This window comes from Rutilus rutilus (assembly GCF_951802725.1).
Source record: "Rutilus rutilus genome assembly, chromosome: 19".
In the NCBI taxonomy this organism is placed as follows: domain Eukaryota; kingdom Metazoa; phylum Chordata; class Actinopteri; order Cypriniformes; family Leuciscidae; genus Rutilus; species Rutilus rutilus.
The window spans coordinates 18,427,066-18,451,807 of record NC_140232.1 but is presented as its reverse complement, the minus strand read 5'-3'; the positions used below and the strand labels follow the sequence as shown (position 1 = coordinate 18,451,807).

The 24,742-nt window shown below is 36.6% G+C and overlaps 1 protein-coding gene across 1 annotated transcript in view; it reads right to left on the bottom strand.

Annotated features, from left to right (window-relative positions):
• Window positions 1–24,742, bottom strand: part of ghra (growth hormone receptor a) — a 40,140-nt gene that overhangs the window by 12,698 nt on the left and 2,700 nt on the right. Inside the window, exon 2 of the mRNA XM_084388824.1 lies at window positions 13,124–13,233. Coding sequence (XP_084244950.1) covers window positions 13,124–13,217 — 94 coding nt within the window. The 5' untranslated portion in view covers window positions 13,218–13,233. The remainder of the gene's footprint in view (window positions 1–13,123; window positions 13,234–24,742) is intronic.

Below are 24,742 nucleotides of genomic sequence, written 5' to 3'. Positions count from 1 at the left end.
ACGGTCTATTTTGGACTTTTTCGATGATGAGGACTCCTTATCCTGTGACTCATATGTATGTATGAATGAACGGTGTATAAATAACCGTGCAGTGCATCCTTTTAAACTTGCCGCGGCAGTGACAAGCGCCCCTCAACTGCTCTGCTCCTCCGCTTCTGCTGGCTTCAGTCACGTGACGCTGGCTCTGAATGAAACGCGTTGCTGGAAACGCGTTGGCCTAGTACTTTTTGTCCCTCTCTGCTATTATAGTTTTTCAAGATGGCGGAACTACATGGAAGCCTCCGTGGACCTACCCGTCCCATGTATATAAAGATAATAAATTCTTCGTTTACGAGGATTAGTCTGATCATTGGCATAGGTATTTGTACACCATTGAGGGCATATTTATGAATAAAAATATTGATTTGAGATAATAAAATACCTAAAAAGCTACTTATTGTCCCTTTAAGGCCCCGATATACTCATAGCGAAGTTCTTTTTTCGTTCTTCACTTAAAACGAAGTTTGAAATACGCGAGTAGCGATATACTGTTATCAAACGTCTGACGTCGACCCACACTGCTGAGAGCGACATTTAGATGAATATGTAAAAATGTCCTGTGCGCTTTCCTCTCAATAACAAAATAAACACACAACAAAATTTAGAAAACAGAAAGCATTTGTAATAAAGCATAAGAAAAGATAATAATCTGATAATAGCAACGCGGATATGTTTGCACAAGCTCTGCAATTCGGCACTCTAGTAAAGTCACGTCATGTTTATTTATATAGCACTTTATACAATAAATTGCTTAAAAATCAAGCGGCTTTACCGTGTTGAACATCAGTGTCAGTGTCTCGCTTTGAATACTCATTAATAAAGACTAAAGCTTTAGTCTGGATCTTCTCAGTATCTATAACTCCCCCTCTCCCCTTTTCTGACTCCCAAAACTCTGTTATTGCTGCTCCCTCCCCCTCAAAATCCCGGCATGTGCAATAAAAAAGCCTGCTATATGGAAGAGATTAGGTCTGAGATGAACAGATGATTTGTGGGCCACTGTGGAAAAGATGGGGACAGAACAGATAGGGACATTATCACTACTAAATTGTTCCTGGTCAATATTTGGTTTGGTGCTGCAAAGGGGGTAAAAATCAGCCCAGCGGTCTTTGAGCACACACAATTTGCTCTCTAAAAAACATTGCAAAAGCAGCTGTAAAAAGGCCAAATAATTTGATTTGGGAACAGTTTCAACTGTGTTAGATGTCAGTGTGGGAGACTTTTTAATTGACAAATCAGATGTGGTACAAGAGGAAAATTTTTCACATGTGCTTTGGCTATATTTTCTTTTGCTTTGCTACAATACAATCTCCCATCATATTCACAATAAGCAGAGCACGCAAACTCTTTCTGGGACGTTTCACCACAATCTCTTTTCTGACAATTATACAAACAGTGAGTTATGCCGTTTTTGAGTATATGCTGTTGGAACCGTGATCTCCAAGTCAGAGCTTTTGTGCCAAAGTACTTGCGCTCATCTATCTGAACTCATCTATCATTCTGATGTGTTGGCAGTGTTGAGGAATACTAATCTGTGAATGTGGTTGTGCAGGCGTGAATATTTTGGACTGTCCAATAAGTCCTACACAAGAGACATTACAAATCATTGATGAAATGCAATACTTATTCCAGTATGAAATGTAGCAACTAAATAAAAATGACATAAAATTACTTTTTTTTTTTCAGTTTGAACTTTGATACTGATTTTGAAAGACGTGAAATAATTTTTTTCCCGCTCCATTTATGTTACTTATGAATAATAAATGAACATGTGGCTTATGCACACACCTACTGCTTGGAAACGTAAATAAAGTTACAGCTTGTGTGGGTGAAGATTTCCCACGAACGAAAAACATGATGTTTACTCAGCTCCCCGCAAAGAAAGATCATCGGTAACTAGGATACCGGTTCAGACCGAAAGCCAGGACAAATGTTTTCCACTTCGGCTAACTGCAAACTTCTGAATAAATTGGCCACATTTGCCAATTAAACTGTCTTGATGGATTGCAATCACTTGAAAAAGCACCTTTATCACTGGCTGTCCAGCAAATGTCTTGATTGGCTCAGGGTTATGAGCTGCTGAGCAGATGCTCCATCTTTTCCAACCCATTTGCTGCAAAGACGACAGTTTAATAGCAGAATCAGAAGAAAGTGCATACTTCGGCGAATCTAATCAACAGAAGAAAATAGCATGTGTCTGTTACACAGGAGTACTTATCACAGCACTTACATAACGTCTTGTGAGCTTCTGCGTGTATGCTCTTACAGCTGTGCGTCATTCAGTACCCATGTGAAATCCATTTGACAGTGAGCATCACTGTGCCTATACTGACACTGAAGGACACAGCATCTGAAGTGAGTACTAACAAGCTGTACTTCACAAAGCTATACATGTGTGGTCCTTTAATCTGAATCCGAATGGTACAATCATAACATGTCTTACCTTCAATTGTTTATCTTTTATTAGAGAAACGGCTAGTTATATAAAAAACATTCTAAAAACGGAATTTCTATACTGTCATTGTCTTGCCTTAAATACAAATTCCTTACAGATTGAAGGACAATTTTTAATCCCATTTCTTATGATTGTGTTTTTATGAACATTTCAAACTTAGAACCATAGAGAAAACGTTTATATAATTCACAAATTACAACATAAGATGATAAACAAACATATAATATTCATTTTATACATATATATACATATATATATATATATATATATATATATATATATATATATAATCAATTTGACACCACTAAAATATATATATATATATATACTTGCACAACAAATATAAATATTTATATAAAATATTTATATATATTTCAAATAAATATATATATATAAATATATATATATAAGTGTAAGTGGTGTCATATCTATTAAACGCAATTAATCACATCTAATATAAAAGTTTATATTTTTTGTAATATATGTGTGAATATATTTTATATTTATATGTACGTATATTTGCACACACGCACACACATATATATATATATATATATATATATTTGCATATATTTACATATATTGCATATATAGATATACAGATATACACACACACACACACACATACATATACATATATATATATATATATATATATATATATATATATACAGTCAAACACCAGATATCATTTTTGATATTTTCTTATTAGTGGGTGCAGTACACTATAGTTAATTTATGTAAGTGAGGATAGCAAAATACAGTAAACTGTGACATATTATACCCACAATTTCTTCATATAGTGGACTACCAGTAAAATATATAAAAATTTGGGACCAAAAATGATTCAGACACTTTGACCTGACCATGTTTTGCTTATGTGTTTTTCTTTAATTGCTAATGCGACCTTTTCACACCACAGACTGAACAAAATTAAGCATTGCTTGGTAATAAAAAAATGTTATCAAAATGATTCCAGTTCGCATGGATACGAGGAAGCGACTAAAAATAGAAAACATGTAAGGAATATTTCCTTGAAAGTCCTTGGGTGTATGGTGATGGATTTAAATCCAGGTAACGTTGTAAAAAATATGTGATACTTCAAGTAGCATCCTCTGCCCAGAGTGCCCTTCAAAGGCGCTAAAAATGCTGTTTGTTATTTTTACGTGTATGTTTAGTGTGAGGAGGTCACTTGGACACCTCAAGCAATGTAGAAATATCACAAAGTAGGTAAATAAAAAACCATGAGAACATGATGTCCCATTAGCATATGAATGTGTTAACAGACAGGGATTCCAAGTCTTTATTATGGCAAAACCGAACATTATGTTTATCACAAGAAGATCAGAACCATAATGAGCTTCATTGCCATGTACCATCCACAGAAAGCTTGTTGTTTTTTATTTGTTCGACATAATTGTTTCTGGAAGCATTCTGACCAATATGCTTTACAACATAATTAGAATTAGAATAGATTAATTTAAATGAAATGGTTGTGATTGTATAATTTATTACGTCAATGGGCTGTTAATGGGTAAGAGCTACACAGATTGCTCATCATTTCAAACACAATTAGGTTAAAAGCTTAACTTTGTTTGCTTTAGGTATTCAATTTACATTTTTGAGTTGAAGTAAAGGGTGAAGTAAAAACAAGGCAATGTTTTCATTTTGCTGTTATTACCAGAAACACTTAAAAAATATGTTTTTGACTTTTTCTGACCTAAGCAACGAAGGGGTCAACTTGGTCAATAAACAAGCCAAGTAATGAGCACAAAATATGACAGCAGTGATTACATAATTTTCATTCTCTCTGCCCCTCAAACTAATTACCAAATCACACACACACACACACACACACACACACACACACACACACACACACACACACACACACACACACACACACACACACACACACACACACACACACTGACTAATGAGCACATATTTGAAAAGCCTGTGACCCACGGCATAACCACATCTGAAGTGGTTCAATATTTAAAATAAACACAATTAAAATAAATCAATTAAATTTAAAAAGAGCAAGAAGTACAGCAGCAAGTAAATAACCTTTATGCAAATTTGCTGGCATTAAAAATGCAAAATGATAAGCCACCCCACATGTAGAAAATGGAATAAAAAAAGGGTTTGTGTCCGTACTTATGTCTTGTAAAATGTTAAAGGGAGTCATGATTTCCCTGTCTGTACAATCCGATGGGGCCAGACTTTTCCTCGGAAACCATGCAAAGGAAGTGCTTTCCAAATTATGCCTGATTAAAGTCCCACGGGAAGAAAGTCTCTCAGAAAGATCTATTCCTTAAGGGTTATCTGGGTTGACCATTTCAGTGCTCAAGAGCTACAGACACAGACAGTGTTTTTTCCCCCCAGGTAAATCATAATAAACCGTTATACACAGCCTACAGTACTTAAGAATCCATTCATCAAGCTCATCTGTGGTGAAAAGAAATGAAATCCTAATACTATAATTTTCTGTTTATAACATATTGTAATACTACAAGCTTACAGATATTTCAAGTTTGTTTTGTTCTGGCAAATATATATGAATAATTTTAAAGGAGAATCATATATTAGTTTATACCCTCAAATATCAATTAAGTGATTTTGGCTGTGGAACCCCTCAAATTGCACCTATACACACAAGAAAAAAGGTTGAGGGACAGTCAGACATTCTGAAAACACTTTTGTGTTCACAAGCCAAATGTGCAGTAGGTGTTTCCAGCACTGTGTTCAGCATAAGAATATGTGTCAGCGGCTGGGTCAGACTACCATCGGTCTAACAGACCAGAACATAAAAATACTCACTGACAGTCCAGCACGTGCACCACCTGCTGCTCTCTGTCCTTTAAAAAAGCATTATGCTGAATGGGGGCAAGGAGGACGGACAGGGGTGGTGGAGAAAAGAGAGAGAGAGGGGGGGGGGAGAGAGAGGGGGAAGAGAGAGAGAGAGGGGGAGAGGGAGAGGGGGAAGAGAGAGAGAGAGAGAGAGAGAGAGAGAGAGAGAGAGAGAGAGAGAGAGAGAGAGAGAGAGAGAGAGAGAGACACACTTCTGATAAAGCAAAAGTTCACCCAAAATTAAAATGTTTATTATTTATGCATTGGTAGGTACACTTGTCCCATGTTGTCATTTAACAATATTATAGATAGATAGATAGATAGATAGATAGATAGATAGATAGATAGATAGATAGATAGATAGATAGATAGATAGATAGATAGATAGATAGATAGATAGATAGATAGATCTATTTATCGAATTATTAATTTATTTAGCTATTGTTGTGTGGTCACATTTAAACATTCTTGAAGATAAACAAAAAGGTCAAAAGGCAGCAGACACTTCCAACAGAATGTAAACTGGTGTTAAAAATAACTGCAAACACACACTGTACAGAAAGGGGGATGAGAAACTCAATACGTTGCAAGTGTTCACTTAACCTCCAGTGCCTAGATGTATAGTGGAAAGTACTAGTAGAAACCACATTATATAGAATATAATGGAGGACTTAGGGGATGAAATCCACCACAGGAAAAGCAGTCAATGTCCGATAATGATGTTTCTTTCGCCATTTGCTTACATGCAAATGATCATTATTCCAAATGTAGTGCAAAGCTACATAAACAAACAGCAGCCTTCAATTTCCCTGTGTAAGCCCATCATTAGCAGACCCTCTCTGTGATGATCAGTGAATGCAAATCCAGACCCGCAAGCTGAATTACAGCAGATTTATGTCAAGTGGATCTGCGATAATGACCGTAATCCTCCCTAATACTGTAATAATGAGGACATTACTTGAGTTAATCTACCAAATCATTTCTTTATTGGGATTTGTGCCACTTTAATAAATGAATAAATAAAGTACAGCGTCACACAGTCACATACTTTGACCGAATATTCTCTCATTAAAGCTCTTGTTAAATTGCTTACTGTTTTTTGCTTGCATTTTTTCTGTCCCTCAAAATCTAATCTATCAACCAAACATTTAACATTTTTCTCTCATAATTCTGCAAACCATTATGCTGAATGTGCAGGCGAGTTTACCACAGAAGGTTTAAATATGCCTTCAGATGAAGAGGAATTGGTTTATGGCCACACGCTCCTTGTGGAAAAAGTTTTATGTGAACGGCCCTGTGGTCCTGCTGTCCATCTGGGTTTTTCTGCACAAAAAGAGCCAACCACTGCCTTATGTAATGGCAAACTTTGCTGTCCTCTGCTGTTCTTCTTTCTCCTCATGTTTCAAAGCGAGCAAACCCAGCTCTCTCCCCGACTTCACCCCGCTGCCTAGCGTAAATAAACTACAGTCCAAAAAGGGCTCCGCCTGCATCTGAAACTCCCTGAGTCACAGCAGTAGACTTTCATGTTGCTCAGCGCTCACAGCGGACCCTGTGTCGTGCGAGGCTTATGGCAGACAGCACGGCGCAGGGAGAATTAAGGAATCAACACGGCAACATAATCACTAGGCCTTTAAACGCAAAACCGCATGCTCAACAGAAAACACTGCTCCAGTGGTAGACTGGCTTGCTTCCTTAGTGAACATATTGTTAGTGGAGGAAAAATAGACTGACTTCCAAGACTCTACTCATGCTTCTGAATGTTTCCTGTGTATGCACACATTGCTCTGAAGTCTTCGGCACTTCTGGTAGTTTAATTATTTATTTATTTAGAGGACAAGCCCCTTAAAACAACCTGGTATTGGTCAAGGACACAATGGTTATACATCTGGTTTGTGCTAAGACCCACGTTTCTTGGGACTGCAGTAAATAGCTTAACCATCATGCACTTATTGTGAAATCTAATGGGGTCATTGGTTTTTCAACATAAATGGTGTAAATAGATTAATGGTGAGGTAAATGTTAAAGTGATTTATTTATTATTGTGTTGTATTGTTTGCATCATCAATGGGTAGCAGATTTTTATGGGTGGCTGTGTAGCAAATCCAATAAAGACGAGATGTGTGATGCAGAATGAATACAGATATTTTTAATGAACACCAATATATCAATGTAAGAGGTGTTAGTGAGGCCGACAGGGTGCTCACCCTGTGGTCTGTGTGGGTCCTAACGCCCCAGTACAGTGATGGGGACACTATACTGTCAAAAGAGCACCGTCCTTTGGATGAGACGTTAAACCGAGGTCCTGACTCTCTGTGGTCACAAAAAAATCCCATTCGAGGGAGTAGGGGTGTAACCCCGGCATCCTGGCCAAATTTGCCCAGTGGCCTCTGTCCATCAAAAAGCTCTTTATTATACAATCATTTTATGGCACTATATTTATAATAGGTGGTTGTGTTGTTAAATTGAGCTTAAAGGTTTCCACTGTAATTAGCAAAGAACATATATCTGTGTTAAACAGGAATACACTGTAATAATGTTAATCTCATCCTGGGCACAGTATGCAATACCTGCTCTTCCCCTCTCATCTCCATCACCTTCTCTCTTTCTTCTTCTCTCAGTCTCCTTATCTTGACCTGTATATCTTCCATTCCCAAAGCTGAGCTTTAAATGATACAGTCTTTGCAAACTGATTATTTCTGTTGGTCATTTAAAACTTCTGTTGTAAAACAGCTGTTTAGTTTAGCTACTTACATCTTATCGCACTTTGTGACCGTTAACTGAAGCGTGAAGCGTCGTGCTGGAATTCATGCTCACAACTTCTGTGAGCATAAAGCCCGCCTACTTTGATTTGATTGGTCTTTTCAAACACTTTGACATTGACAAGCGGTTTTAGCAGTCGGTTATCATGGCGATGTGCATTATCCTTACAGCACCAAAAATGACTGAGGTCCAGACCTCATTGGGGATATCAAATCTACCAACAATCATCTAGTATTTCAAGCACAACAAATCTGCATGTTGTTATTAGTTGAAATTAGCAGTATATATCATTTCAGTATATAGAAAGGAGTACTATCATGAACTCCCCTCCGCTTGGAGCAGAGCAGATCCACGCACATCTGATTTATTGGAGACACATCAGCATACACGGATGACTTTGACAGCAGTGGGTGCCAAATGCCAATTCACTCTCTCCCCCATAAGACATGTTCACGTCTTTGAATTTGCTTGCCAGAACTCCCTCACAAAAAAGTCCACAAATATGGCCCCTGTCCGAAGCCATAATTCGTGACGATTACTGCTGTTCTCGATCAAACCGCAGCCTGTCCTCAGAACACCTCTGAAGAGACCTTAGTCAGGGCAGACAGCATGGAAATGGGCAGATGTGCGGTCAATTCAATAGGTTTTTAGATATTTTTTCCAAAAATATATTTTAAATGTTGTGTCATTTGAACGATCAACACCCAGATACACACAATGGCACCACCCATTGAACAGACTTGCTTGTGAAAAATACCCTGGACAACAGAAGCATAACTAAAACATTTGACTGAGCGTGCAATGCTGTAGGATGTGTAGTAAACTCATAAGGTGTTAAAAACGTATCAGCTTAGACAACACACTCTTATGGAAATATTATACAATCATACAATCTGCTTATGCCCCACTGAGGATTAGGTTTAGGAATGGACCTTTTTCTAAAAACCTTGTGAATTCACCAACAAGTCACAGAAAGCAATTTTAGTTTTTTTGTTTTTGTCGTGAGACCAGGTTGGTTCAGAGAGGCCAGATTTCAGAAGGCAACATGACATAATAAATAAAAAAAGATTATTTGCACATAGTCAAGATGAAAATAAACATCTTTTATATCATAATTATTTCTAGCACATCTTTGCTAAAACATCTTGCTAATGCATTAATAGCCCTTTCATTAGTTTAAAATGTTAAAGGAACGATACTTGAACTCCCCGTCACACTTTTTCATTCGCGCCAAAGCTCAGGTGATAAGGCAATATTTTTGTCCACAGTAGTTAAATAATAACGTAATAAACATTAAAAGAGAATATTTTCAAACAGAAAACCAAGAAAAACGAACTTTAATCCAAGTGCTAAAGTCTGTGCTCCAACTTGTGTGCAGTGACTGGGTCATTAACCCAAGTCATTCACTGCATCTGTGAAAGCCTATTACACAAATGTTATTCACCATAACATATCGCTGTCTCAATGATAAGCTATGTGCAGTGTTGACATCTCAATTGGTTCATCATCCCATAAGCACCACTGTATCCTGTCCCTGGACTTTGGATGACCACAGTCAATGTGTTTACTTTCAAACAAAACCTATTTATTGAAGGATTGTTTGACTAGACCAAAGTAAAATGTTCTGTGTGCTCAAAGGTGAATAATCTTGACACAAGCCCAATGGTTTTCCTATAATGACCTGGCACAGACATCTACAGTTTAAAGGCCCACTGAAGTGCCTTGAAATGTGCAGCGCTTTTCAATGTGGTGACGTAATTTCTACTGAAACATGAAGACAGGGCGGGACATATCGATCAGCTCCTCCCCCCTTTTAAAATAGCCAATAGCGTTTCACTTCTATCACAGCTCGGCCACAGCCGTTGAGCTCGGCAAAGCCGCATTTGACAGCTTATGACAGCCAGGGTCTAATAGATTCCCCCTTTAGATTTAATATGAAACTGTTGCTAAAGCAAAACAGTGATCATAATCAGCTGAGGATGTATAGTTTGAAAAGTGTAGTTTGTGTAGATGTGTGATTTTGAAATTTATGTTAGTGCATGCATGGCACCGTTATCTGTTATCTCTTCCACTCATCAGTGTTGTTTCTAGTGTTCTAGTTTGAACCAGAGGTGTCAAAAGTATTCATATTCATTACTCAAGTAGAAGTATAGATACTAGGGTTTAAAAAGACTTCTGTAGAAGTTGAAGTATCAACTCAAGCTTTTTACTCAAGTAAAAGTGTAAAAGTACTGGTTTCAAAACTACTTAAAGTATAAAAGTAAAAGTAATGTAAGGAAAAAAATGCCATTAAGGACAAAAGCTTAGGCCGTGCCACAGGGGCCTATATAGTGCACTATCCCAGCTCCTCAAAAAAAAGCATTTTTCTAAAGGCCATATTTGACTATAATTATATTAAAATGTTGATGTTGAAAATTTTGGGATGATGCACTAGGCTACCTGTTTCAGCCGTATATATGCCCATAGAAAATGAATTTTCTAAATAAATAAGCTAAATAAGCTGAGGAATCAGGAAATTAATAGGATAATGTATTAAGGTTTTTAGTCTATATTGACCTTAACAATACGTAAATTAATTCATTCTGTAATGTTACAAATAACTAATAAAGACATGGTGGCAGTTTAACAGAGACTTAACTTTACTCCGCTCATAGTGCAATGCAATAGTGCAATACTGTCTTGTTCCTTGCTTTTTGAAGAAGCCAAACACATGTCTGCATCTTTCATTAAAGGGATATAGTTCACCCCAAAATGAAAATCATTTACTCACCCTCAAACTGTTTCAATCCTGTATGAATTTCTTTCTTCTGATGAACACAAAAGAATATATTTTGAAGAATGTCGATAACCAGACAGTGGATGGACCCCATTGACTTCCATAGTAGAAAAAAAAAGAAATACTATGGAAGTCAATAGCTACCATCAACTGTCTGGTTATCGACATTCTTCAAAATATCTTCTTTTGTGTTCAGCAGAAGAAAGAAACTGGTTTGAAACAACTCGAGAGTGAGTAAATGATGACAGAATTTTCATTTTTAACTAAGTGAACTAATCATTTAACAGAAATTAACTGTTGGCATATGTTTCACATCAATACTGTCCAGTTTGTCCTGTTGGACACGACACACAGCAATACTGTCAAGTGTCACTTGTGACCATTGCTCTGAGCCATGTTTTCAGTGTCCTAAGAGCACTGAAACTTCTTTCAGTCCAGCTGATGAGACTGGGATGATTTGATCAACAGGCTTCTCATTTCAACAAGACCAGCCTTCAACAGACCAAGCAATGTTATTTTTTCATGTTTTATGGGGACTTTCCATAGACATAATGATTTTTATACTGTACAAACAAACTGAGTATTCTACCCCCCATAGACTAACCTTACCTATCACAGAAAACTGTCTGCATTTTTACATTTTCAAAAAACAAAAGTCTGATTTATAAGCTGTTTTCTGAAAAAAGGACAAGGATTTCGGATATTGACATCTTTGTGGGGATATTTTGACCCTGTAATGTAGAGTTGCGCGCACACACACACACACACACACACACACACACACACACACACTCTCTCTTGCTCACACACACACAACACTCACACACTCTCTCTCTCGCTCTCTCTCACACACACACACACACACACACACACACACACACACTAACGATTATGTTAGTGTTATGTTACGATTGTCATTATATTGTAAAAACGTCTGTCCCCAAATCAATATTTGACGCGATTTGCCCCGTATTCTTGAGCACAGAACTGTTGATTTCTCCCTCGCTTAACGCATCTAGGTTTCCTTAGGACTCGGAGGAGTTTTGGCGCTTCGCACTTCGCACAACCAAATGTGACTACAGCCTCTCACAAGTTAGAAAGAAAACACAAAGCCAATCAGTTTAGCGATGTGTGTTGTTCAGGAGGCGGGACTCAGATCTATTAACCGTTTGTGTAATTGGCCAATTTTTTTTTAACGACGACAAGCCGGAATGAAAACAAGCCGAAATGAACTAGGAGTAACGAGGCTATTTTTAAAATGTAAGGAGTAGAAAGTACAGATAATTGCGTAAAATTGTAAGGAGTAGAAGTAAAAAGTCGTCAGAAAAATAATTACTCCAGTAAAGTATAGATACCCAAAATTTCTACTTAAGTAATGTAACGAAGTATTTGTACTTCGTTACTTGACACCTCTGCTAGTTTCCAATCGTTTCCTAGCCCCTATAGTGCACTACGTGCCATTCACCATGTAAAAAAATAGCAATAGTGTGAACGATTGACCGATTTCAGCTACAGCTTCAACGTCTATGTATAGTGCAGGGGCGGGATGCTTCAGATTCTAGAGAGCATTTTATTGAACAGAAAATCTGAAGTGCAGAGTGATGTCATCAAAAATGTTGATCCATATTTGCGGAAGTGAGAGTCTAAGTTTTGAATGCTTATATCTTCCAAATGAGAATGTTGTCATTGTTTTGTAGCACACTAGCTCATAGATAACCTTAAGGCTAAAATATTCACACTAAAAGCCAAAATTATTTGAATTTGATTTCATGAGGACTGCAATTCTTTGACTGATGAAAGCCCTATTACAACATTTTACCATGTAACATTTATATATATAGAGAGAGAGAGAGAGAGAGAGAGAGAGAGAGAGAGAAATTATGATATTAAATGTATTATTTATTAATTATTATTATTAATTTAATTATTTGTTGTTAATTGTATCATTTATTTAATGATTTCTTACATTTTTAATTTACAACAAAATAAAGCAAAAAATTTATAAAATAAACAAATAACGCAAATTAACAATGCATGAAGCAATTTTGCAAATGCTGCAGTAAGCACAGCTGACAAAGCAGCCAAAAACATTCATCTGATGCATATTTACATAAGCTAACATTTAAAAAAAATAGTGTAGACTGAATCATTCTACCTTGTATAGACTGACCAACTTGATTGCAAATCAGACTACTGTGTTAAAGTGAAATAAATAACACGTTTTTGACGTGGTTGTGAAGTACCTGGAGCGAGCAGCTCGGAGCCTCGTGCGGACACCAGTCCGTTTCCACACAGCAAGCCCAGGTACAGCAGACTGAGAGAGAGAGAGTAAGCCATAGCTTCTGCTGTCTCCCTGTGCGGTAAAAGAAGAAAAGAAAAATCATTATTAGTGGTGCTCCCGGATGACACCCCTCTGACAAATACTTAGCTGAAACCCCTAGAGATCCCCGGGGCCATCTCCTCAGCATCTCCAATTCATTTCCCTACTCCTTCACGCCAAAGCGCACTAGCTGTTACCGCCATTAATACTTAGCAGGTCTGTGTGAAACCCTATATGAGGAAACCAGACAATTAACAACCAGACGCAACCTCTGCAACACTCAGCACTTCCAGCCATATGTGGGTTTATCATTATCTGTGGGTTAGATGGGGTCTTTTAAGCATGCAGGCTGTGCGGGGGATGTTTTCACAAGCTAATACTCCACATTTGCTCTGTTAAACTAGAATTTCCATTATCAAATTATGCTAGGGCGACAGAAAACCTTTCAAAAAGTCAAACGTTCACGCTATCTCCGCTAAAGGTCCTGGTGAAACAGTCTCATATGGAATGAAGCATAAAGAATTTAAACCAGCTTCGACTTATATTAGTGCTAGATGTGTGACAGAAATACTGTTGACAAGTTGCCATCATTCATTTTGGGATTTATGTATGTGGGGGCGCTTCATGATTTGTACCTTGTTGATTCTATCAATGTTCCTTCGCCCTCACCACGTTTGGCACTTATTACAATATCATTCCATAAAAGAGATAAAGGTTTGTCTGTAATGGTGATGACATTGTGACATAGTGAGAAATTACTGTCACAAGCATATAGGGGGAACAGGTCGTATCCAGTTAGCCCAAGAGTTAGGCTAAAAATAAGTACACTATATTTGTTTGGTCACCACAAAAAATCATAGAGAGGTCAGTGGCCCTTTGAGACTGATGATTCTGATCTTAAAAGTCCAACTAAACATTATGTAAACAGCCTGATAAAAATAGAGAAAACATTGATGTGGTTTAAATGTGTCAGATAAATTATATTAAATAAAATCAAGTGGACAATTAATAAATACAATTGGCCAAAAAATTTTGTTTAGGCTTGCCGCGTCCTGATGTTTCTGAATCCGATCTGATTAATGATGAGTTCTGGCCTAAAACTTGGCTTCAGAGCTATTTTTATTATGCACTTGGCAGTGGATTGTTGAAAACAGCACCAGGCTAAAATTTCCAAATGTGGAAAAATACACAGTCAGCAAATAACTGGCTTTGTTGCATTTGACCTGTAGCTTCACCCCATCTCATCATCTAACAATGCTAGAATAACAACATGCAGGTTTCAGAACCCGGTCTCTTTTTATTTTGATACTTGTGTTGTAAAATACTTCTGTATTTTGTATTCTCATTCACAAAGCTGAGTAAAATGAAAGCTAGTTAAACTCATTGAAAAGGCTTAAGATATATTAAAGCCAAATATTATACAAAATTATGCATATGTGCTTTGGTCACATGTCTGGTGCATACAGACTCAACAAACTCGCCTCAGAAACACTTGATCCTCTCCATTCTACTCAGAGACACGGCCCTTCTCAGTAATGAGGCCCCATTCCTCACAGGAACGCTGCTATCATACAGTCAAAGGTGTAAAAAGAACTACACACCCAGATTGACAACTGGTCCAATGCTTATTAGCTGGTCTATGTGACTATATAACATTTAGTAAACTATTATTATGTCTATTATTAATAGGCTAAAATAGTAAATAAATATAAAAAATAATGTGCACGGATAAATGTGACCCTGGACCACAAAACCAGTAACATGGGTCAATTTTCTGAAATGGAGATTTATACATAATCTGGAAGCTGAATAAATAAGCTTTTTTGATGTATGGTTGGCTGAGATACAACTATTTGAAAATCTGGACATTGAGAAAATCGCCTTTAAAGTTGTCCATTTATGTTTGCGCTTGTGCTGCATTCACTCATAAAAATAAATGTTTTACATATTTACTGTAGAAAATGTACTAAATATCTTCATGGAACATGATCTTTACTTAATAGCCTAATGATTTTTGGCATAAAAGAAAAATCAATCATTTTGACTCAATACAATGTATTGTTGGCTTTTGCCACAAATATACCCGTGCGACTTGTGACTGGTTTTGTGATCCATGGTCACAAAACATTTATAATAAACACTGCAATATTCCATAAAAAATGAGAATTGTCCATTTTGATTTAATGGTGACTTTAAGGGATTAGCTTGCCCAAAAAAGTAATACATTTTCCATGTTGTTTCTAACCCATACTGTTATTTTAAATAACATGTAAAATAATCATGTGATTGAAAAGCTGAATTTTTCAGCATCATTACTCCAGCCTTCAGTGTCACATGATCCTTCAGAAATCATTCTAATATGCTGATTTGATGCTCAAGAAAATCATATTTATTATTATTATCCGTGTTAAAAACAGTTGTGTTGTTCAGTATTTTTGAGGAAACAGTGATACATTTCTTTCAGGATTCTTTGATGAATAGAAAGCTAAAAAAAAAACTACAAAAAAACAGCATTTATTTGAAATAGAAATCTTTAGTAACATTATTAAGGTCTTTACTGTCACTTTTGATCAATGTAATTTAACAGTATTAGTTTCTTTAAAAAACCTTACTGAATCCAAACTATTATATTATATTATATTGGCAATTCTATGAGACATATCCAAACACTGTTCTCTCGCATTTCCGCCATGTAGAGTGTTTGGATTTACTGGGAGGGCCGGTAGGATCCGACCCCATGAGGGAGTTAAAGGGGCACAGCAGTCTGCACAGAGGGCCTGATTGTCTGGATAGCCATGAGAGGGTGGAGGGTGGAACCTCCCTTGAATCTGATTGGCTGAAGGAATTTCCCGCTTCTTGAGTGCTTCACAGATTGCTCCAGCACTGCATGCATATTAGGCAATGCTTCTCACCATTTAACCTCCAAAATATCTCTGCTGTTGATAACATGACCCATCTTGGACAACATTACAATTTTTGTCATTTGAGGGCCATGTCTTTGAAACAAATGTTACTGTAATGTTTCTCTTTTAAATCCCTCATTATATATATTTAGATATAGGCCTTTATATAATATACATATATATATGTATGGACAGCGCTGCACGGTAGGTTGTGCAAATAAAAAGGTCTGTTTTGCATCAGTCGGAATGTGCGGTTGAGTGGATGACAGCCCACAGTTTGTTTTTCCGATTTATTTGCTGCTTGAAGCATTCAGGGCAAAACTTATATATATAAGAATTTTTTGCTATCAGTGAGGGTTTCAACCAGTCCTTAACATTCACCGTCTGTCAGAATTTTAATGATTGGCTGCTACAACCTTAATAAACGGATCTGGTGCTGGGTTGCATTTCTGCTTAAATGGATGACCTTTTGAGCCGAAGAAAGGTCAGAAATCACAATTTTCACATCTTTACAATTCTGGGCACATTTGCAAACGCAAAACTTCTGAACACTGATTGTTGCTAACAGGTCTAGAGCTCAGGCTAACAAGCAAGAGTAGAGTATCATTCCTGTTTGGCCAAAATCCAAGACTGAATTAATAACATCCAAAATTAGCACTGCCATGTAGAGTTTACCGTTTCAAACCTGTTGATCTCTGTACTACATAAACTGTCCAGAGTCACTGAGTCATACTCTTGTTATGATGGTACACTCCAAACAGGAAGTAATACTAAATCTGTGTGTGGTGATGTGCTCGGTCGTAAACTTGCTCTTAATGGCACCTATTTATATCAGCAAACATACAATCAAGCAGAGATTTAATCTATGTGCACTGAGACTAAAACCACCTGTACCTTTTTCCAGTTCTTATGAGCTCAAACCTGTCAGCATGATGTAAAACAAACACGTGGACATCACCTTTAGCAAACTGTGCTGAAACTAATGGATTGATGATATCAATCCATTACTACGAGTGTTGTTACGCAATCATACTATATGCATACACCATATTATCCAAGTCACTTTTTCAAATAAAAGTAGCACACATTACTTTTCCATTTATGTACTTTGTTTAGTTGCAAATAAAAATACCAAAACTCTGCCTTCCCATGTTGGGAGAAATCAAGATATGTTTAAGGGTATGTAAAAATTATTATTTTTTTCATCAAAAATGTATCATTTGGGTTGTGATATATTTGTTTGGAGATTCCCACCAATGTGTTTCTTATGGAAGCTTGTTTTCGCATACACAATACATAAACATGCACCTACATAAACAATTTACAGTTGATTTTATGACTGCAAGTCATCCTCTTCAAATGTTACACAAGCAACATACACATCTCTGCTACAAATTAACACTTACATTTTTTTCTAGGACCTACCATTTTCGTACAGTTGCACTGAAAGTGACAGAAGTGCAAATGTTACAACTTACCCCATATGCAGGGTTAATTGTAACAGACAGAGGGGTTAGTTGTAACACTTGTGTGTAACACACATAATTCAGTACTATTTTATTTGTATAGTTTGATATTGTTTGTGCATCTGTATAGATAGATATCCACACATCATCCTTCTATTATGGATCAATATCATGGATAGAGATATATGAAAGGGCTGCACAGTTTTGCAACAAATAAATAAAATAATCAAATATTGTAATTGCTATTGAATTAATTGTGTGTGGCAGCTGCATGCAAAATTATAATTATTAATAATTACAGTAATAATAACAAAAACGAGCTCAAAATCTAATTTTAAAGGGTTTATTGCATTTAAAACAGGCTTTTTAATAAATAAACAAGTGATCAATGCATAGTAAACAAATGTGAAAAAAATCATACTTTGACATTTAAATTCCAACATTGCTTGTGAAAGTCCAACAAAGTTAAATGTGACAAAATAAATATATAAATAAATACTCAAACCTGAAAAGTTGTGTGGCTCCCTGTTTTCATTATCGTTGTACACTTGGCGGCTTAGTTGTAACACTGTGCTACAACTAACCCTGCTGTGTAAAAAAATATTTTAAGCCTAGCTAACAGTTGCTAGGAGTTGCTGATATGTTTCAAAATGGTGCTATGTTTTAGCCAACAAGACAGTGATTAAGGTAATATAAAGTTCGATTTAGTGACGTACACACCCAACTCAGAAACCTTGCGCGTTACGTTCATATTCTGATTCCGCTTGCCTGTTCCTGTATAGCCTACATCCCCAATAAGGTGAGAGTTTGGTCTTTTATATCACTGTCGTCCATTAAGCATTAAAGTGTCCTGACCACAGGGGAATCCTGGAGATATTGAGGGAATCCCCAATTCTGCAGCACAGCCGTGATATAAAGTGACTACCTCAGATTTAACGTTTGATCAGTACATCAGCTTCGGGGAATAACATTATAATCTCGTTCACGGTAGAGAAAGCTAGCCTGACTACGTCAGACTTCCTACTTCCGCTAATTTCATTTCGCTCCTGTAGTCAGTCTGAGATAGCAGCTTATCTTTCAGTTTTCCACCGGCCTGAAAACAGCCGGGCCAATCAACGAACAGAGGGCGGGCTGAGAGCCGTGACGTAGACGCTGATTGTACCGTGGATGCGTAGATTTACTTCACATAATCTGCAAAAGTCGTTCACAGCCATGTTCACTCCGGTATTTCGCTCGATGGTTTAGTTTTTGCATCATACATGCGTTTACAGTGGAAGTTAGATGCGGCTGAGCATGCGCATAACACACGCCATAACCAAACGTTATGTGATTGGCTTACGGGTAACCAATGATTTTAAACTTCAGACAAGCGCCCCCCCGCGAGAGAGAAAACACTTCTCTATTATGCTATTCCAGACTCTGTCTACGAAGCAAAGTGAAGTAGCAGAGTCTGGTATTACCAGGCTAAGAGAAAGCTGCATACACGTACAAAACTAACTGTGAAGACTTAAATGTAAACACAGCTTTTGTGTTTTTATCAGTTAATCACAAATACTTACTGCTTGCTCCGTTTTTCTTTATCAACAGCCGCTTTCAACCCCTGCTGGTGAGGTCGACTAACAGCTGTGGAGATGATCACTCGGCAATCTACTGATATTCCTGCCGTTCCCGGAAGTCAAACGTTGAATTTTCTGTCGAATTTTAACCACTGAATTTGTGGAAGCGAATTTGTAAAGCGAAATAAAATGGACCGAAAATTGCCTGTCGAATATTATAGGTTGTATTTTTAAACAGAATGAATATGTTGGAAGTGAAATCTAAAAGGTGAATATGGATTATTGAATTTTTAATAATGAAAACGTGTGTGAAATGTTTTGAATTGAAATATTCACAGCTTAAATTTACAACCATGTTGAATTTCAGGCGGTAAATATTGCAAGCCCTAAAAATACAATGCATTAAAATGCAAGCACGGTTAATGCAATGCATATTTTTTCAAGTAGTGCAATTCAACAAGCTTTTTTGTTTCAAAAACATTTGTCATTGTTTTACTTCCATAGAATTGTGAGATTTAAAGTGAGAATTGTGAGTTATAAAGTCAGTAAAAAAAGTCAATTGCAGAAGTTGAAAAAGTCAATTGCGAGTTTGTTTCATTATGTGGCGGAAACAAACATGTTGAAAAAAATGGCAAAAATGTGGATATATCGGTTGTTGGCTAGTCTTAAGATGTTTATAATAAATCCCGTTCACCACAAAATACATTGGTTAACCAAATTTTTGCAAGCAAATAAAGTTTGGAGTATAAACACTGTTCATAAAATAAAATAGAAAAACTCATCTCTTCATCAAACACTAAACTGTATCTTGCTGGGGAAAAAAATTTTTTTGCCTATGCTTTCACTATTCCTTAATCCCTCCCTGTTCTAGCGTGTACTATTCTGATTTATGCCTGAAACTTTGCATTACTAGAACTTCTGTTTATCGCCTCTTTAAGTATCTCTTGTTGTATTCCTCATTTGCAAGTCGCTTTGAATAGAGTCGCTAAAGGAATAAATGTAAATATAAATGCAAAATAACATTTCTAATGTCAAACGTCTCAGTCAGCTGATAATGTAACATTATGAATTACTATTTATGAGTAATGCAATATTGTAATACATTTCTTTTAAAAGTAGCAATTTATCCCCTATATTAACAAGATCATTAGCATTCAGTCCATATGTATCCTTGCAACATCGCATAAGCATCTCTGAATTTACAGTTGTAATCTAATTCTAGCATAATCTTTAAATGTTATTAGTGAAATACTGTAGCACAGGTCTCAGTCTACAGAGCGTTTGGCTACTGCAGAAAGAGGATCTCAGAAAGGATTCAACCTTTCCTATTCTGACTAATTTAGTCAAAAGACGAGATGCAAGGTTCAAAGGTGACATTAAGTAACCTCAGTTGCACAAGCAAGCAAATAATGTGCTATGGTGAAACAAGCACAGAACCTTGTGTAAACTGTTACAGATGGATTTGCATGTGCACAGAAAAAAATCCATGGAAAGTACATGTGCTGCGGTTAAGCTGGTGGAAAGGGGATTTTAACTAGGTTAGACAGGGGTTTAACACTTCACTGGACTTTTCAAATAGAGATTAAAGTGGGCTTCTGCCAGCTACAGCATATGAGAATCTTTTCGCTTTGTGATGGTATTCAGTTCTGGCTGGTGAGACCCGATCGTCTCTGACGCTCCTATTTCACAAGGGCAGTGGAAAAGTTTGGGTCAGCAGAGCAGGCTGCTGGAGGGGGACGGAGCTAGATTCTGCCAAACGGAGCATGTGTGCGCGCATGTGTGTGTGGCGAGAACTGAGTTTTACGATGCTGACTCTAAACAAGAAGGAGAGAGAGATATCATGCTTCCAACACCCATGGTAAACTGAGGTCAATCAAGTTCGTGCAGGGAGTGCTTGCAAACCTGTTTGTGTTGTGAAGGTCTTCAATCGTCTAGATGTTTTTCAATGAGAGCCAAAAGCTGGCGCATTGTAACGCTTGACCCCCTTCATACTCTACTCTGTTATACCCCCGGTTTCACAGACAAGGCTTAAGATAGTCCTAGATTAAAATGAATGTTTGAGCTGTTTTAACTGAAAGCAACTTGCACTGACAAATATAAAAATATGTCAGTGCTATTGTTTTGACTTAAGATGCACACTAGTAAGGTTTTTTTTTTTTTTCCATAAGCTACTTAAATGTCCTAATTGAACTAAGACTTGGGCTTAGTCTAATCCCCATAGAGACTGACACTTAAGCTACATTTAAAAATGTATGAGTGTCTTTGCGTTATACAATACCGTTCAAAAGGTTGAGGAAAATAGGATACAAGAAAAAACACATGCAGCCCCATGCGCTTGATCTGCAATTTTCTTAAACTTTTCTTTAAACTGAATATATAAATAAATTGATAATCCTGCTGCACGGGTTTTCATAATTATTGCAGATAATATAACAAATAAATAATTATTGATAGCAGGCCTACTTGTTAAAAGGGCTTTGTGTTTAATTTATTAGGCTAGTCTACGGTCAATAATAGAAAAAAAAGAATGAACGAATTAATTAAAACGAAATGAATAAATAAATAATATTGACGCACATGTGTTTCTCTCTCTCTATCTCTCTAATATAACTGCATTAATAACTGCATAAGCCGGGGACACACTTACTGTAAGGCCGGTTATGAATGTAATTTGATACTTATGACTGATCATGCGCGTTCAGTCTGTGTTCACAGTCGGTGTTTAAAATCTGCTGTGCAGTCGATGGAAACAGTCAGTCTTAGAATGTTTCAACTCGTCATTTTATGAAAAAAGGTTGAACAAATTGCAACAGAAGCAAACTCAACTGATTTTGTATCCTCAATATGTCCTGAGTAAGGACTTTTTCTTTTTCTTACGTGAATAGGGTAAAAAAATTAACCTTTAGATATCACCATGAAAATTACTGCGTTGATTACTTACAACAAGACAAGTTTTTTTTAATTGTTTGTTAACATGGACAAACGGTGCATAATCTAATTATGTATGTGCTAATTTGCATAAATACCACAACAGATCTAAACATTGGGTATAGCCAGGTGAAAATGTCTTGTTGAATCTTGTTGACATATAACAGTTAAGGTCTGAATGGAACCCATTTAGGCTACCCATGAACATTAATACATAGAGGCAGGAAGAAGTACTTTAAACCAGCCTTAATTATTATTGCAGAGATGGGGTTTGGGGCTGGATCCGTGGGACTGTTTCTGGGGATTTACTTTTTATTTTACTTACCTTTTGTCTTCTGCATTCTCCTTACCATTGTCTCCTGTTCTTCCCTCAGACTCGTCCCCCAGAAACTGTCCCACAGACCCAGCCCCAAACCCAATCTCTTAAAAATGAATAAAGGCTGGTTTCTAAAGTACTTCTTCCTGCCTCTATGTATTAATGCTCATGGGTAGCCTAAATGGGTTCCATTCAGACCTTTACTGTTATGTCAACAAGATTCAACAAGACATTTTCACCTGGCTATACCCAATGTTTAGATCTGTTGTGGTATTTATGCAAATTAGCACATACGTAATTAGATTATGCACCGTTTGTCCATGTAAACAAACAATTTAAAAAAACTTGTAATACATTTTTGTTTGTCTTGTTGTAAGTAATCAACTCAGTAATTTTCATGGTGATATCTAAAGGTTAAATTTTTTACCCAATTCACGTAAGAAAAATAATGAATAGGCGTATGAATAGCCTATATTTGGGTCTTTTTCTAAACTTTCCCCTAATGGGATTCTTCGGGACTTTTTTTTCCTTACTCAGGACATATTGAGGATACAAAATCAGTTGAGTTTGCTTCTGTTGCAATTTGTTCAAGGTTGACCCCCATTTTGGCTTAAAATGACTGGACTACTAGTCGATAAGTGTATACCAGCATTAGTCTGCTATCAATGGCTCAAACCTCCGTTACTAACTCTAAAATGACGTTTTGGAATTAGCAACGGAGGCATGGGATTAGATGCGTAAGAAATTAGTCCTACATACAAGAGCGTTTTAATGACAAAAACGTAACAAACGTCTTGAAATACATCATCTGAACAATGTTTCGAGGTGTGGTAACTGAAGTATAAGCGGAATAACTGACTCCGGGCCGTTGAATTATTAGAAAAATAATGCACACCCGAGGTGGTAATGCGGTCACGACGCGAAGCGGACTAATGGTGTGGAAACTGTAGTATAAGCAGAATAATTGACTCCTGGCCGTCGAATTATTAGAAAATATCAATGGTCTATCGTCAATTATTCCTTACTTAAATAATATATCACAACAGTACTGCACCCTTGATGAGCATAAGTGACTTCTTTCAAAAAGAATTTAAAAATCTTACCGATGACCCCAAACTTTTGAAAGATAGTGTTTAACAAAATACCAAATGGCATTTATTTTGATGAAATGTAGTACAAACACACTTTTTTTGAAAAATAATTCACACAAAGCAGTTTATTAATATAACAATACAGATAAGCATGTTCTTTGGTAATTTATTGAATTACAGCTGTGGTTATTCTGTTTGAACACTGCGTCGACTTGAGAAGAACAAACTTCCACTTTGGAAGAGGTTAGTTAAAAGTAATTACAAAAGTTGTACCAGAGAAAAAGCATCAATTGTTTGATATTTTACACCCATGCAGACATTTTAAGAGTGTCTTAGGGCGTTCACACATGTAGTTCGGTTCTCTTTGTTCTTTTCTTCCGGACCAAAAAATGATACATTTAGTGGTTCGCTTAGCGTTCGCACTGTCATTTTTAAAGCCAAGCCTAAATATAAAAAACAAAAATGGCTTTTATGACGTTCGCTCGTAAGCCTTGACAAGAAGATGTGAAAGGGAGCTTGTTTCGTTACTCACGCACTGTGGAAAGTTTTGTGTGCGCAAACATCCGCAAGCTGTTCACCAAACTGAGATCTCTTTCACATCTTCTTGCACTTTAGAAGACAAATTCACACAAAATTATGTCAAAAAACAGTATCCTAGTAAACAGTTATGTCTTAAGTAAACTTAGTTGAGAAAGTAAACAAATGTGTATCAGTATATTAGATTCGTGCATTCACTCTTAAAGTGACAGCAGCCTAATATTCCTGTTGCTGTCTGTTTTTAATCTTAATCAAACAAATGAAAAAAAAATCCCTCACTGCTCTTGACTGAATAACTTTTGTAACTCTAATAAGGATGAATTAATAAGGATGTTTATACAGTGACGACTATGCAGTGTTATTTTACATTTGCTTACTTTATTACATTTATGTACCTGAAAACTACTGTTAGACCTAGCTGAAAAAACCTGAAAAGCACTGTTTATTACATTTGTATCTTTGATGTATTGTATTTATTTGTGGTTTTGCTTTTTCTTATTTTATTACTGACTTTTTGCTGACTTTACTGACCTTTTTGTCTTTAATAATATTTTAAATTTATACAAGGCTAGTAGTTTTAGCTGTGGTATTGTAATATAAATGTTGGTGTCAATACTGCCTGTTTTTGCAAAAACAGTTTCATGGACGGTAAAAAAATATTTATGGCCGGAAATTTTTGCTTTAGTCAACAGCCATTGGCAGGTGTGGCAAAAAGTTAATTTTAGGCCCTGTGCGTACATGATGG